Source organism: Chiloscyllium plagiosum, chromosome 24 (genome assembly GCF_004010195.1).
Source record: "Chiloscyllium plagiosum isolate BGI_BamShark_2017 chromosome 24, ASM401019v2, whole genome shotgun sequence".
In the NCBI taxonomy this organism is placed as follows: domain Eukaryota; kingdom Metazoa; phylum Chordata; class Chondrichthyes; order Orectolobiformes; family Hemiscylliidae; genus Chiloscyllium; species Chiloscyllium plagiosum.
The window spans coordinates 31,253,977-31,270,715 of NC_057733.1; the positions used below are offsets into that span (position 1 = coordinate 31,253,977).

The 16,739-nt window shown below is 38.2% G+C and overlaps 1 protein-coding gene across 5 annotated transcripts in view; it reads left to right on the forward strand.

Annotated features, from left to right (window-relative positions):
• ccdc57 (coiled-coil domain containing 57) overlaps window positions 1–8,454 on the forward strand; it is a 181,832-nt gene extending 173,378 nt beyond the window's left edge. For 4 of the 5 annotated variants that reach the window (XM_043714701.1, XM_043714705.1, XM_043714702.1 and 1 more), the window contains one exon: window positions 7,430–8,454. In XM_043714701.1, the coding sequence (XP_043570636.1) occupies window positions 7,430–7,653 (224 nt within the window). In that variant the 3' untranslated portion in view covers window positions 7,654–8,454. The remainder of the gene's footprint in view (window positions 1–7,429) is intronic. The other variant, XR_006315235.1, reaches the window with a different exon arrangement.
• The last annotated feature ends 8,285 nt before the right edge of the window (window positions 8,455–16,739 follow it).

Here is a 16,739-nt window from a genome sequence, read left to right on the forward strand (position 1 = left end):
GGAGGGTGGCTTTTTGAACTGGAGGCTTGTGACCAGCCAAATGCTGCAAGGATTAGTGCTGGGTCCACTGCTTTTTGTCATTTATACAAATAATTTGGATATGAATATATGAGGTATAGTTAGTAAGGTTGCAACTGACACCAAAATTAGTGGTGCAGTGGACAGCAAAGACGGTTACCTCAGAATACAATGGAACCTTGATCAGATGGGCCAATGGGCTGAGGAATAATAGATGGAGATTAAATTAGATAAATGTGAGGAGCTGCATGTTGATGGGGCAAATCAGGGCAGGACTTATACACTTAATGTTAAGGTCTTGAGGAGTGTTGCCAAACAGAGATCTTGGAGTGCAGGTTCACAGTTCCTTGAAAATGGAGTTGCAGGTAGGCAGATAATGAAGAAAGCATTTGGTACACTTGCCTTTTTGGTCAGTGCATTGAGTATAAGAGCTGGGCTGTACAGGACGTTGGTTAAGCCACTTTTGAAATACAACATGCAATTCTGGTCTTCCTGCTATAGGAAAGGTGTTGCTAAACTTGAACGGGTTCAGAAAAGATTTACAAGGATGTTGCCAGAGTTGAAAGGTTTGAGCTGTAGGGAGAGGCTGAATATGCGGGGCTGTTTCTCTTGGAGCATCAGAGGTTGAGGGGTGACCTTCTAGAGGTTTATAAAATCATGAGGGGCATGGATAATAGTCATGGTCTTTTCCCCAAGGTAGGGGAGTCCTAAACCGGAGGCCATAGATTTAAGGTGGAAGATATAAAAGAGACCTGAGGGGCAACTCTTTCACACTAGAGGCTGGTACATGAATGGAATGAGCTGCCAGAGGAGGTGATGAAAGCTGATATAATTACAACATTTAAAGGCTTTTGGATGGATATGTAAATAGGATGGGGTTAGAAGGATTTGAGCCAAATGCTTACAAATGAGACTAGGTTAATTTAGGATATCTGGTCAGCATGGAGGAGTTGGACTGAAGAGTCTGTTTCCGTGCTGTACATCTCTAGGACTCTATTAGACAGACCGTCCCTACCTGGTTTCAGCCTAGTGAACCTTCTTTCCACTGCCTCCCATGCCAGTATATCTTCCCTTAGAAAAGGGGCCCAAAACTGTTCACAATATTCCAGTTGAGGTCTCATTCGTGCCATTTATAGTTTTAGCAAAATCTCCCTACTTCTATATTTCATTCTCTTTGAAATAAAGGTCAGCATTCCATTTGTCTTCCCTGTTACCTGCTCAATTGGATGTTAGCTTGTTTGATTCATGGACTAGATTCTGAAATCTCTCTGTTCTGTACTTTTTGTTCTGTTGTCATTTTGCCTACCGCACAAATTAGTAATGTGATATGATTAGCAATGTTGATGTGATACGAGGTCATATGTCCTGATGACTGGCAGACCATTATCAAACAACATGTCCTGTTGACCATTTGCATGTCAGTCATGCTGAACCAGCCCATGCTTGTAAGCCTCTAAATACTAAGAATCCTCCACCAAGGACATGCAGGTCCTTGGATTCCTCCATCGCCAGACCATAGCAACACGATGGCTGGAAGAAGAGCACCTCATCTTCCGCCTAGGAACCCTCCAACCGCAAGGGATGAACTCAGACTTCTCCAGTTTCCTCATTTCCCCTCCCCCCACCTTATCTCAGTCCCAACTTCGAACTCAGCACCGCCTTCCTAACCTGCAATCTTCTTCCTGACCTCTCCGCCCCCACCCCCACTCCGGCCAACCACCCTCACCTTGACCTCCTTCCACCTATCACATTTCCAACGCCCCTCCCCCAAGTCCCTCCTCCCTACCTTTTATCTTAGCCTGATGGACACACTTTCCTCATTCCTGAAGAAGGACTCATGCCTGAAACGTCGATTCTCCTGCTCCTTGGATGCTGCCTAATCTGCTGCGCTTTTCCAGCAACACATTTTCAGTTCTGATCTGCAGTCCTCACTTTCTCCTCTGAATACTAAGTCCAACATTAGGTGTAATTCTGCTCATGGACAACATTTACTAATGTTGATACCAGTGTATTAGGTATTACCTGGAAACCAATGCATGATTGTCAGTTGGGCTAACAGTGTGATGCATTTGTGTGTGCTAGAGTTTATGTATATTGCCACGCAGAACCTCCTTGTGTGTAGACAAAAGGAATTTTTACCACGAAAATGTTTAAATGTGGACTGCCGATCGCTGCTACATTCCCATGGCAACACCCTTACTAATCAGAATCTACCAGACAGAACAAAGCACAGGGATTGACAGTCAACTATTCCTCCTGCATCTCCAGGCCCATTGCTGGTTCATGCTCTTTTCATGCTGTTGTAAATTGGTGTTCCTTTTCAAGTTTGCTTCTGGTATCCTAGTCCTGATGGGTGCAAGGCAAAAATCTTCCACTCTTTTTAAAAAAAAGATTTCGTAGGCACTTACTAGAATTGCTATAAAAGTGAAAATACTCTACATTCTAGACACTTCTAGTGGACGCTGGATTGAAGAGAGTCATTTTTTTAAAATGATCTTGCAGTAAAGAGGAATTAAATGTGAGAAAAATGTCAAGTATGATCCAATGTGACATTTATCCTTTCTGAAGTTGAAAAAAAACAAAGATTTTTCTTGATTATGTTCACAAAGCCATCCTTTCTGATTTAAACTGAAGTTAAAAAGTAGAGTTGAAAATGTTATGAACAAGTTGAGAGTATGGCAATGCAGAACTGTTTTATAGACCTGAAGAGCACATGGATGATGATTCATAAATAAGGCATCAGAAAAATAATGAGTTCCCCTGAGTAAATAAATAAGTGGAAAGTGCAAACTGGTAACAGGTGGTGAAGTATGATCTGAAGACATACATAAAATACCCAGAGGTAGTTAGCTAATTGTGCATAATAAAAACATCCAGAATATACATTCTTCATTTTTAAACTCCCATGTAGAAATATGGTAAAGTGAGCGTGTCTAAGATGGGTAATGAGTGTGTTTGACTGTTCATTGGTGACGAGGCTTCATTAATACACTGTTTGCCAACTCTCTGACCAAAACAGTGAGTAGGCTCCCAGCTAGGCAGTGTAGTATCGAGGGTTAAGTTTAACTGTTTGATATGCTAATGAAACAGTGTGTACAGCATCTCTTTAAGTTATGCAGTGTTAATGATTGTGCAGGCTCATCACAAGGTGAAGCCACAGTAAAAAAATTTTTATATAAAGTTAAAGCTTTGCTTACGTCAGCAGACACACTAAATATTTTTTAGCAGGAAAATGAGACAGAGGAAATTATGAGAAGTGGCTCTGTTGCTTTTAACGTTGGTGGCAGGAGGCTGCCACAGGGTACACAGAAGAATGGTCAGTCACTGGCTGAAGATCTGGATTGTTCTTTGGGTGCGGGGCTGTGGTTAAATCTTGGGGAATGAGAGGATTAAGGTTTCTGAAATGTGGTCAAAAGAATTCCTGGTTCCTCTGGTCCCCTAGGAACTCAACAACATTTACAAACTAACTTCACTGGCTATTTTTTGGCCTTGCTGCTATTTCCAGCAGCTTCAGCCTTGGAGAGAATCATCAATGCTGCTTTGCTCAGATCTCAGGTTAAGTCCAGAGTTTATCATTTGAAGAGCAGGGGTGAGAAAAAGGGATTATCCTAAGAATCATTGTATTAAAAGTTTGAACTTCCTTCCATCTTAGATCAAGTTTGTAGTTTTTAAAAATGTTTAACTTTGTATATCGTAATGTCTACGCTCTTGAGAAATGGGACCACAGCTTTGGAGTCAATAACATGGGAATAATGATCTTCCATTATTTATTAATGTGAAATTATATAGGCTAAGATAAATTTGACTGTGATTAAACCTTGGTATTGATAAGCACAAGGAGGTATGTGACAATGCATACTATATTCAAGAAACTAAATATTTTGTCAGTGAATCTTCCATGATGAGGAGCAGAATTTTTGACAATTCCTTCCCAATGGTTAGTTGGAGGATGTTTTTTGGATGCTGAGAGACTGTTTACCCCTGACTAGAATCTCTCAAACTAGCAGGTATAGTCTCAAGATAAGGGGTCAATGTTCAGGACTGAGGTAAAGAGAGATTTCTGAATCTCTCTGAATATTTGGAATTCTCTGCTTCTAAAGTGTGTAGGTGGTCAATCTTTGATTTCAGCCTTCAATACAATCAATACAATCGTGGAATACAAGAGAATTGGAGAAATGAAGACTGGGCAGAAATGTAACATTGAAGTCATAGTTCAATCATGATGTTATTGAATGGCAAAGCAGAGCCTATGGGCCATTTGTCCTAGTCCTGCTTTTATTTCTTAGGTTCTAATATCGATATTCTTTCATCTTCAATTTTGGAAGAAACATATCAACTAATGTGGGTATTTATTATACACATACTGTATGCATATAGTATCTATAAGTCAAATGTTCTGTTTCAGACTATTCGGGGGCTTTTACATCTTATTATTTGTAACATATTGCTTTGAAGTCAATGGCTCGCCAACAGATTTCTGTTCTGTATGTATGTAATACATTATAAATGTCAGTGTAGCATGACATGCTAGTGCAACATTTTCTAAAAGATAGCAGTGATTACACTTTTGATATGTCCTGATGTTGAGGAATCCAAACCTTTCTTTTTATAGGTTACCATAGGTGGACAGCTGGCTTGGGATGCAGTGATGCAAACAGTGTGGGTTCAATTCCCACACCGGCTAAGGTTACCATGAAGGGCTCTCCTTCTCAACCTCTCCCCTAACCTGAGGCATGGTGATCCCCTGGGTTAAACTCCCATCTCTTACTCCTGAAGGAGCATTTCCATGATCTAACAATACTATGATGACTTTACTTCTTTAGCACTGAACAGAATCCCACAGTCCACAAGTATCATAAAAACAAATATTCATTCATAGAAAAATAGAAGTCAAGGTCCTATCTCATCATTGACTGTCTCACTCAGATAATAAATATTTATAAAAGTGAAGGCCATAAAACTCTGGTTTGTATGTTAATGGTAATCTTAATTCTTAGGCACTGTTCATTTTATTATTAAAAGTTTCCAGTAGAATTATTCCCTGTTTATCAGTCATTTTCTCATCTATACCCTGTCACAAGTTATCTATGTTAGCATTTAATTTCACCAATGCTGTCACATTTTTACATCTGTCTAAGAATTAAATGTTGTGAGCATGACAGGTGTGTTTCAAGTAGGTTATTACAGCAAAGCTGAGATCATAACTTACCAATCTTCAGCTAATGTTCAAACATTTTATTTCCTGTTGGATTGCTAAAAGATAATCCTATTAAATGTTGTGAGCATGACAGGTGTGTTTCAAGTAGGTTATTACAGCAAAGCTGAGATCATAACTTACCAATCTTCAGCTAATGTTCAAACATATTTATTTCCTGTTGGATTGCTAAAAGATAATCCTGACTAATCTTCCTCTTCCTTAATAATGAGGCATTTGGCTGCCACTCTAATGGACTTCCTATGGACTGGGAACTTTGTATAATTTAAAAACTCACGAGATAATCTACCAGCAGACCTTAAATCTTTTTAAAATTCCATTTTTGATTTGCAGCAGTGACATGATCTGGATGCTTATAACAATAAAGGCATTTTATTATCAAAAAGTCCAAAGTAAAACAGACTAGAGGTACATATAGAGTGGGCAGTGTTAATTACTTCCCTGATTAGAGAAGAAGATTGTATTGAAGGTAAGTATGCCTTTTCTATTGCTTCTAGCTAGAAGAAAACAATTAATAGTTGAAAGATACTAAAATATCAGCATAGTTTTTTTTCTTGGAAAATAGGTTTCCCTTCTCCTCTCCAAACATTTTCCTGGCAGCATTGATCTCCGTTTAATCCAGCAACAATAACTAATATTGGTATGAAAGGTTATCATGACCTAAAATGACCTTTACATGTAACTAATCATACACAAGGAGCAGAAGTAGGCCATTTGGTCACTCAGGTCCTGCTCAACCTTTCGATAAGCCCTTAGCTAATCAGATTACAAAGTCAAAATCACCATTCCGCCATCTCAGATAACCTTTCTTTTAACAAGAATCTATTTATCTCTGCCTTAAAAATATTCATGAATTTCTGCTTTCACCACCTTGTCAGGAAGGGAATTTCAATTATACTCAATACTGTGAGAGAAATAATCATATGGTATGTTTTATGTGAGCATCCCCTAATTTTTATACTCCTAAATCTTGATACTTCCTTATAAGAAGAAACTTCCTATTCACATTCATCTTGTCACAATCCCTCAGGAACTTTATATGTTTAACTTAAATTGTGTATTACTCTCTACACTTTGGCAAATACAAGCCTAGTCTCCTTCCTTAAATGAGGTGATAAAACCATACACAATACTCCAGATGTGGTCCCACTATTGCCCTGTATAACTGAAGCATAAACTCCCTACTGTTGTGTTCAATAAAAGTTAGTTGCAATAAATCATAATGTTCTAGTAACCTTCATTATTTCCTGTACTTACTTACCAACCTTTTGAGATGCTTGCACTAGGACACTCAAATTCTTCTTAATCTCAGTTACGCAATCTCTCACTATTTAGATATAATATGTTTTTTAAAAATTCTTTATGCCAAAATGGACAATTTCATATTTGCCTGCAATCGACTCCATTTGCAGATCATTGCTCACCCCCATAACCTATCTATGGGTGGAACCTATAGAAGTCTGAACAGTGTGGACTATGATGAGATTGGAGGAATTTGAGGAGACGTCTAGCGAGGCCGATCTCAATGCCAGGAGCAACTTGCACCATCTTTTATGCTTTTGATAAGCAGCATGGCAAACTTCTTGCTGGGCAGTGGCAAGTTGGCAATTATTATTGCTTATTAAATGCCTTGTTGAGCCCCAACTCATCTCATTAATATTCAGCTTCCCATTTTAACAAACAAGCTAAATATCAAGAAATCTTGCCGTGGAAACCAGAGTGGATATCTGGCAGATTCAGTTCACCGCTTGCTCCAAATGATCTTCATGTTGGACATCAGGCACCAACATGTTTGGGTACACTCTGCGGGCACTAGCAAAGTCTGTGAACTTTGGTATCAGATATGTGTCAGCCTCAAAGAATTTTGAGTAGCAAAGGGATCAGGAATTCTTTTTTTAAAGAAGAGAAAGGAGCAGAACTTGCAAATGTTTTCCCAGGTTTTAATTATTGTTGTTGAACTTGGGTGTGGGTGAAAAGCCTGAATGCAGGTAATAGATGCTATTTCTGGACCAGTCTTCTTACCTTGTGGGGTTTTTTTTTTGGATTTAGAGTTTTGCCATTTTCAACATCTGCATTTGTAATTTTTCACTGTATGACAATGGGTAGCATAGAAACCTCATCTAATTTAATAAATTAGTATCTGGTGGTAAAATACTGTTTCAGGTTAATTTTTAAAAATAATGTTTCTTTTTCTAGATGATGTTGGTGGAAGAAAGCTTGGGAATAAGGCAGAATCGGTGCAGCTGACAGAAGACACCAATTCCAGAAAGAAAGCTGGAATGGAACCAATATACACCTTACAAGGACGTAAAGCTAATGTCCACAGCAAAGCAAAATCTCACTGCCTAACTGCTTCTGGAACAAAACAGAAACATTCATTCAAAACTGCAAAGATTAGAAATTACAATATTCGTGACTAAGTACTGTCATGAGCAAGAATCTGAAACAAAAGATCAAAATGTTGCAATTGCAAGACAGAATATTTTTTTCTCATGCTGAACCTCTTCAACTATTCACTCTAGAGTTCCCGAAAACAACCATAAACTTCAGGAGTGTTAGAGGTTTCGTTTTAACAACGTATCAGGAACTTTGTAAAAGGATCAATATTGATCCCATGTGATTGGAGGGACCCAAGGTGGAAGATGAGACTTTCTTCCTCCAGATGTTGGGTCAAGAATATCATGCCTAGTTCTTACTACAGTCCAGTAACTTTTTCTGAAAGGAGTTTTCATATACCTTTTAGATATTGTTCACTAGATCATCACTGTAAAGAAACTCATGATGTTTACTTCTCATAACCAAAACAATTATTTTACGTGACATGGGAAATAGTACAATTGGCTCTGACTGCTTTGTCACCTTTTTGACATGAGCATCACATTGCTGTGTTGTCAATCTTTTGGTACTTTTTCCAGTGCCCATTACATTGAGGGATACTTTTTGCCTGTCAGTGTTAAACAGATCTCTTCTTTCATCTCGTGCTATACTCTGGAATAAATATATTACATCTTTTGGAATTAATTTATTTCAAACCGAATTAGCTTCTCAGGATAGAAGAAAAATGAATGTTTAATTAAAACAATGAATCCTAATCCCCTAATATATCTAAATCTGTTTTAATCAGGTTGGAGAATGCTTGTGGGAGAGGGTCAGTATCCTGCTCACCAGATGCATGCCCATAATTTTGAGGCCAAGTGCCTCAGAAATTGCAGCCTTATTAGATTTTAATGGCGAGGAGAAAGTGAGGTCTGCAGATGCTGGAGATCAAAGTTGAAACTTTATTGCTGGAACAGCACAGCAGGTCAGGCAGCATCCAGGGAACAGGAGATTCGACGTTTCGGGCACAGGCCCTTCTTCAGGAAAAGATTTTAATGGCAGCTGGTTTGGTTGCTGCATGCTCAGGAAACATGCTCCTCAAGGGAGAGACAGATTTCTGATCCAGCAGATAAGTGCTTTTTATAGCACTGCTTGTGGGCTAGATGGAGCAGGAATGCTTCTCTCTTACCCCCAAGATAAATTGTCACAACTATCCTTATTCTGAATGCTTTTCTGTGCCCCCAATGCCTTTCCATTTTTTAATCAATCAAATACAGATTTATTGCATGGTGTGACCATCGGGATCTCAACGTGTTCAATATGTTTGCTCAACTTTGTTTGGCAGACACCACCTCCAACAACATCAATATGTGCAGGCATTTATTCACGCACAAAAGTTTGATAAACTAGACCATAAATCATGATTTGGTCATGACATTATCCACAGGACTTATTAAGAGGTGGTGTGTTTTCCATCAGTTTCCAACCTTAAATTGAAAGGCCTTGCTTTGACATGGAATTCTGAGGTTCAATCAACTGATGAAATTTCTCCAAATAGGATCACTTCATTGAATTGAATTGAATATATTGTCATGTGTACCGAGGCACAGTGAAAAGCTTTGTCTTGAGAGCAATACAGGCAGATCACACAGTTAAATAGCATAGATAGTAAATATCCTCCCACAATCCAAAGATGTGCAGGTTAGGTGAATTGGCCATGCTAAATTGCCCGTATTGTTAGGTGTAGGGGAATGGGTCTGGTGGGTTGCTGTTCAGAGGGTCGGTGTGGACTTGTGGGGCTGAAGGGCCCATTTCCACATTGTAGGAAATTTTAAAAAAAGGTTAACAGCAGTAAAAACAAAAACACAGGTACAAGCGAATATTAAGAGTTTGAGAGTCCATTCAGTATTCTGACAACAGTAGGGTAGAAACTGTTGTGAAACTGGCTGGTGCGTGTGTTCAGGCTTGGAGTTTTCAACCTTAAATCCTCAAATTCTTTACATGTTCGTCTCAAATCCGAATTATGGAAATCAAAATTAAATACAACAAATTCTGGTAATCTAAAATAAGATTAGGAAATACTGAGAATACTCAGCTGGTCAAGCAGCATCTATTTAAGACGAAGATAGGTTAATGCTTCAAGTCAATAACATTTTGGGTTCTGACAATAGATCAATCTCAAATATTATATTTGTCTTTCTTGAGAGATGCGTCTTAATCTGAATGTTTATAGAATTTTCAGCTTTTACATAAGAATTCTTAATATCAGGTTACTTTATAAACTATATTTTAAAATTGTTTCACCCCAGTATAGATGATTTTTTTTTATATATGACTGATTTTTATAACTATCTCAAATTATTTGTGAATGTATTCATTTTATTTCTGAATGAAACTTCTGTTATACAATAAATACCAATTGTTCTATGCAACAAGGACTTCTTCCACAAAGAGTAACATATGAAATAAACCAAAACAGGAAATCCCATCATGTAATATACCAAAAAGCTCTGAACTGGTTGTCTAGTAGTGCTGACATAAATTCTTTCTCTTCGCTGCCTTTGTGAAGGGAAAAAAACATTAATACAGCAATTTATTCAGATCTAAAATGCACTACTTGACGGTGTGTGGAAACAGCTTCAATTGAGGCAGTCAAAAGGGAGTTAGAGTAACTGAAAAGAAACTGTGTAGAGTTACATGGAGAAGGCGGAGGAATCATACAAGAACTGGTACAGAACTGTTGTGTCAAATGGCTTCTTTCTGTCCTGTAAAAATTCTGTGATTCTGTTAACAGGGGTTCAGAACCTCTACAGCTCCCATTATCTACACTTCAGATAAATGGATGGATGCATTAGTTTTCAGACTACAAGTCTTTTACGAACTTAGTGTTTTATTTAATATTACATAGTAATATCCTATTATTCCAACACCAGTTACAGAAAAATCACATTTAAAAGTAATAAGTTGAGGCTTTATCCATACATTACATGCAACATCAATCAGTTGGAACAGTTGATCATTGATACTGATGTTGAAAATTAAATACACAAGACAAACAATTAGGAGATTGTAAACAGCCTGAAAGTCATACTTTTGTAAAATCAAAGCAAATATGTGTTAAAGAAATAGAAACATAATTTTCCCATATAATAGATTTTGATAAAGATCATTGTTACTTTGTTGTCAAACTGCAACCAGAAGTTTAACCAAGAATGATATAATGGAAACAAATTTAAATCTTCAGTCTTAACATACCTGCAGGGCCCTTATGGAATACTTCCTGCGCAGTAAAATTCATTTGACCGAAAGAGAACTTCTTTCCCTGTGGACAGATACAGGCAACTCTGATCATGAGCAACGAGTCTAGAAATTATTAAAATAGTTCACTTATTAGTAATGTCACTTCAAAATCAGAGGTTTTTAGGATCAAACTTTTATTCTGTTTAATTTTGATGATATGGAAGGACCACTGGTTTAAAAGAGCTGCTCTTCAGTAGATCAAAGCCCTGTTCCAGTGGTGCAGGTATCTATTAGACAATTTTCAGAGGATTCTCCTTGTGTCCATATCAGTACCAATAACACAAAATAATATTAACTGACTCTTCATCATTGTATTTTATGAAATCATGTTTTTTTTTACAATGGTAGCCACAATAGTCATTACATTTCGAAGCAATTTATCATATTTGAAAACCGTTATCGACCTACTGAAATCAAGTGCATCAGCACAGATTATGGACTAGTGATCCCTGAAGCATACACTGGATGAAGCAATCAAGGCTAATGTTACCACCTTATTGACAACAGAACAAAATGGAAACATTCAAAAAGCTACAAAAATAATATACCACTCATGACTATAAACTCATATAAACTACAATCTGAAGCAAAAAGGTAAGTGTTACAATAATCAGATAAGAAAGTGTTTCACAATGTGTATCCTAGAGTGTCAACTCTGCAAAATGCACACTTCAGGATTCTTAGAGCTTTTGTTTCACTCATTTAGCAATTTCAGGTTATTACTGTTGAATATTTTGTTAGTTTCTATTTAATCAAATTTATGGTAAAGAGGATGACAACAATTTTACTCCCTAATTGAAATATGACATTAAAGAAAAACTCCAGTTCAAGCATTTTAATTTTTATTCCATTAAAGACAAATGTACACAGGCACTCTGAAACCAATTGCAGTCCCCCACTGCTCTCTGCGAATTCTATACAGGCTGGGAATTGAGAAATCCTAGTCATTTACTACCCATTTTACATGACACATCTGCAAAGGAACTGATGATGTTAAGAAAAAAAGGCTGTAATGGTAAAACTTGGAAATTCGTGTAAATCTTCAAAAGTTATTTTTCTTAAAATCGTAAATATCAGACATCTATGAGCAGTAATAGTTTTAACAGAATGTTGATGACCATTTTCATATCATAGATAACAGCAATGACAGAATTGTGTCAATCAAAAGGCATTAAAATTTATGGAAATGTTGGCTGGAATCTTATAATCTTGGTCTGTAATCTTTTCTCAGTACCCCATTTTCCCTTAATAGCTGGATATCCTGTAGCATGATGCAAGGAGGAAGTGTGCCATGTCTTTCAGGCTGGAACATTCTGTGCAAAAGAGTTTTGGCGCATGGAAGTTCTTCATGAGCTTTCTGGAAGTTTGAGGTTTTTAAGATTTCTGGCAATTGGGTGCAGATATACACATGAGAAATTGCATCCAGTTAAGAACTGGAAGTGAAATGGCAAAAAAGATATGCCGACATGAATTCACCTATAATCTATTGCTATGTGCATTCAGACCCCTCATTGACTTTACCATCAGGTTCCAGTGGATTTGCCACCGCTCATAAAGGGGAAAATTAATTATGAACTATTTATACGGCAGCTGTGCATTTTTGAAAGAATGGGTGAAACACCATCAATTGAAGACTGCCAACAGCTGGAACTGCCCTCAAACCCTTCGAGTCAGCACTCAAGGTAGCCTTCTCAATGTTTTGTTAACCTGACATGCTACTTACTTTGGACTCAGCGAAACTCTCTGGCAAACACTTAAGCACTGTCTTCATTCAAAAACATGACCTACACCACAGACTGCTTTTGGTATGAGAGAGAAATGTTGGTCACAACACCAGCACAACTCACTGTTCACGCTTGGAAGGTATCATGTGATTTACAGTCACATGAAAGTGTAGACAAGGTCTCTGACAGTGCCTTGCTCTCTAGGTACTGTACTGAACTGTCGGTCTATGTTTTTGTACTGTAGTTGAACAACAACAAGTAGCATCCCTGTCTGCCCAGATAAACAAACATTCGTGATTGCACATCACAAAGAATACCTTGCAGGAAGAAGCCAGTCAACATGATGAATACCTAGGGATATTCCATAGGGAATTGCTATCAGCCTCAGCTGCTGCTGTTCTCTCATCAACTACATCATACTGTACAAGAACAGCCCAGATATACACTGAGACAAAGTTACTTGTGAGTCAAGAATATTTTCACTGGATAAAGAACTAATGAGACTGAGAATTTGGGAGTGGACACGAGTGTGTAATTCTTCCATGAAAGAAGAGAAGCAACCAGCCTTGACTGAGGGATGTAGGAACTTAGATCTTACATGGAGTTGCCCAGTTTACGTGTTCTGAATTTAAAACAACTTTTTTCTGGAATATCAACGTCTCAGGTGTCCAGTATTGTATCCAAAAGGTTTATGCCAAAGATGCACTAACTTCAAGAGGCTGACCAATCAACAACCCAACAAATGGCTTTGGAATAGAGTCATAGAGATGTACAGCATGGAAACAGACCCTTCAGTCCAACCCATCCATGCTGACCAGATATGCTAAACAAATCTAGTCCCATTTGCCAGAATTTGGCTTATATCCCTCTAAACCCTTCCTATTTACATACTCATCCAGATGCCTTTTAAATGTTGCAATTATACCAGCCTCCCCCATTTCTTCTGGCAGCTCATTCCATACATGCACCACCCTTTGTGTGAAACAAATTTATTTTTCTAATATTTCCCTTTGAACCTCAAATCTATGCCTTCTAGTTTTGGACTCCCCTAACCAAAGGAAAAGACCTTGTTTATTTACCCTATCCATGGTCCTCATGATGTTATAAACCTCTGTGAAGTTCTGGATGTACGTTTCCTCAGCATACTAGGCAATATCATTAGTGACCCTCCAGTGAAGCACTGGTGTTAGTGACTCACTTTCTATTTATGTGTTTACGTTTCCTTGATCAGGTCCTGGGGATTTATCCACCTTTAACTGTTTCAAGACATCCAGCACTTCCTCCTCTGTAATTTGCGCATTTTGCAAGATGTCACCATCTATTTCCCTACAGTCTATATCTTTCATATCCTTTTCCATGGTAAATATTGATGCAAATATTCAGTTAGTATCTCCCCCATTTTCTGTGGCTCCACACAAAGGCCACCTTGCTGATCATTGAGGGGCCCTATTCTCTCCCTAGTTACCCTTTTTTCCTTAATATATTTGTAAAAACCCTTTAGATTCTTGTTAATTCTGTTAGCTAAAGCTATCTCATGTCCTCATTTTGCCCTCCTGATTTCCCTGTTAAGTATACTCCTACTTTCTTTCTACTCTTCTAAGAATTCACTCGATCTATCCTGTCTATACTTGACATATGCTTCCTTCTTTTTCTTAACCAAACCTTCAATTTCTTTAGTCATCCAGCATTCCCTATACCTATCAGCCTTTCCTTTCACCCTGACAGGAATATACTTTCTCTGGATTCTTGTTATCTCATTTCTGAAGGCTTCCCATTTTCCAGCCGTCCCTTTACCTGCGAACATCTGCCTCCAATCAGCTTTCGAAAGTTCTTGCCTAATACCATCAAAATTGGCCTTTCTCCAATTTAGAACTTCAACTTTTAGATCTTGTCTATCTTTTTCTATCATGAGTTTAAAACAAATAGAATTATGGTCGCTGGCCCCAAAGTGCTTCCCCACTGACACCTCAGTCACCTGCCCTGCCTTATTTCCCAAGAGTAGGTCAAATTTTTGCACCTTCTCTAGTAGGTACATCCACATACTGAATCAGAAAATTGTCTTGTACGCACTTAAGATATCTGTCTCCATCTAAACCTTTAACACTATGGCAGTCCCAGTCAATGTTTGGAAAGTTAAACTCCCCTACCATAACTACCCTATTTTTCTTACAGATAGCTGAGATCTCCTTGCAAGTTTGTTTCTCAATTTCCCTCTGACTATTAGGGAGTCTATAATACAATCTCAATAAGGTTATCATCCCTTTCTTATTTCTCAGTTCCACCCAAATAACTTCCCTGGATGTATTTCCGGGAATATGCTCCCTCAGCACAGCTGTAATGCTATCCCTTATCAAACATGCCACTCCCCCTCCTCTCTTGCCTCCCTTTCTATCCTTCCTGATGGATTAGATATGATAAAAACACTGTCGCAGCTTGCTGAGTCCCTGGCATTGTGCACAAGCTGAGCATCAATAGAATTAATGATTTTTCCATTGATAAAATTGAAATGGTTGCTGTTTTGGGGCTGCTATTGCCATTCACATTCTGCCAATTACCCGATGCATCTATGAGAAACCTGTCAGTTTGTAGAATAGAATCAGAATGGTTAAAGCAGAGAAGGAGGTCTCTCGGTCCATCGTGTCTGTGCTGGCTCTCTGAAGGAGCAATTCATCAAGTGCCACACTCCTGCCTTCGCCCCATAGCCCTGCACACATGCACACTCACTTTTTAGATAATCAATTTATTTTTGAATGTCTTGTTTGATCCCATACTCTCAGGCAGTGCACCAATATCCTAACCATTTGCTCCGCAAGTATTTTTCCTTATGTCACCATTTCTTGTTCTGCCAAGTACCTTAAGGCTAAGCCCTCTGTTCTCAATTCTTCCACCAATGGGGACAGTTTCTCTCAATTTATTCTATGCAAACCTTCATGTTTTTGAATATCTCTATCAAAACTCTTTGCAAATTTCCTCCCCAAAGAAAACATTTGCAACTTCTCCATTCTGTCTGCATAACTGAAGTTCCTCATCCCTGGACTAATTACTTGAATATTTTCTGCACACTCTCCAATTCTTCACATCCTTCCTGTATGCCTCTATTGATTAAGTGCAGGATGTTGTATGCTTTATTTACCACTCTCCCAAATGGTCCTACCACCAACAATGACTTTTGCACATATCCATCTGGGTTTCTCTGTTCCTGAACCCTCTTTAGGGGGTGCTTTATACTGTCCTTTTGTGTTGTCTCTACCGAAAGGAATCAGTTCACATTTCTCTGCATTAAATTTCATCTGCTCCTTGTCTATCCATTCCATCAACAGATCTATGTCTATATTATCCTGCTCAGTTCACAATACTTCCAAGTTTTGTATTGTCCCCAAAATTGAAATTGTGCACTGAACACCAAGGTCTTCTGGAGATTATCAGGAAGAGTAGGAAACACACCAACACCAACTATAAACCCTCAGGTGTGAAAAACTACCATTAACCACATCTATACATTACTCGTTTCTTTTCAACTTTATATCGATGTTCCTAGTGTATTTTTTATTCCACAAGTTCTAACATTGCTCACAAGTCTCTGATATGGTACTTCATCAGACGCCTTACTTATGACGAAATGAACAATTTGTTCACTTTACTCAAATTTGCTTTAAATGCAGAATAAATTTTCAACTGAATCCATATTTTAATGTTAGAGAGACGAAATATGAAACATACACCTAATGCCTACATAAAGTGAACTTGTGATAAGCAGCATGGTTATTTTTACTGAACTGTGCTGAGGGAGGATATTCCCGGAAATACATCCAGGGAAGTTATTTGGGTGGAACTGAGAAATAAGAAAGGGATGATCACCTTATTGGGACTGTATTATAGACCCCCTAATAGTCAGAGGGAAATTGAGAAACAAACTTGTAAGGAGATCTCAGCTATCTGTAAGAATAATAGGGTAGTTATGGTAGGGGATTTTAACTTTCCAAACATTGACTGGGATTGCTATAGTGTTAAAGGTTTAGATGGAGAGGAATTTCTTAAGTGTGTACAAGACAATTTTCTGATTCAGTATGTGGATGCACCTGCCAGAGAAGGTGCAAAAACTTGACCTACTCTTGGGAAATAAGGCAGGGCAGGTGACTGAGGTGTCAGTGGGGGAGCACTTTGGG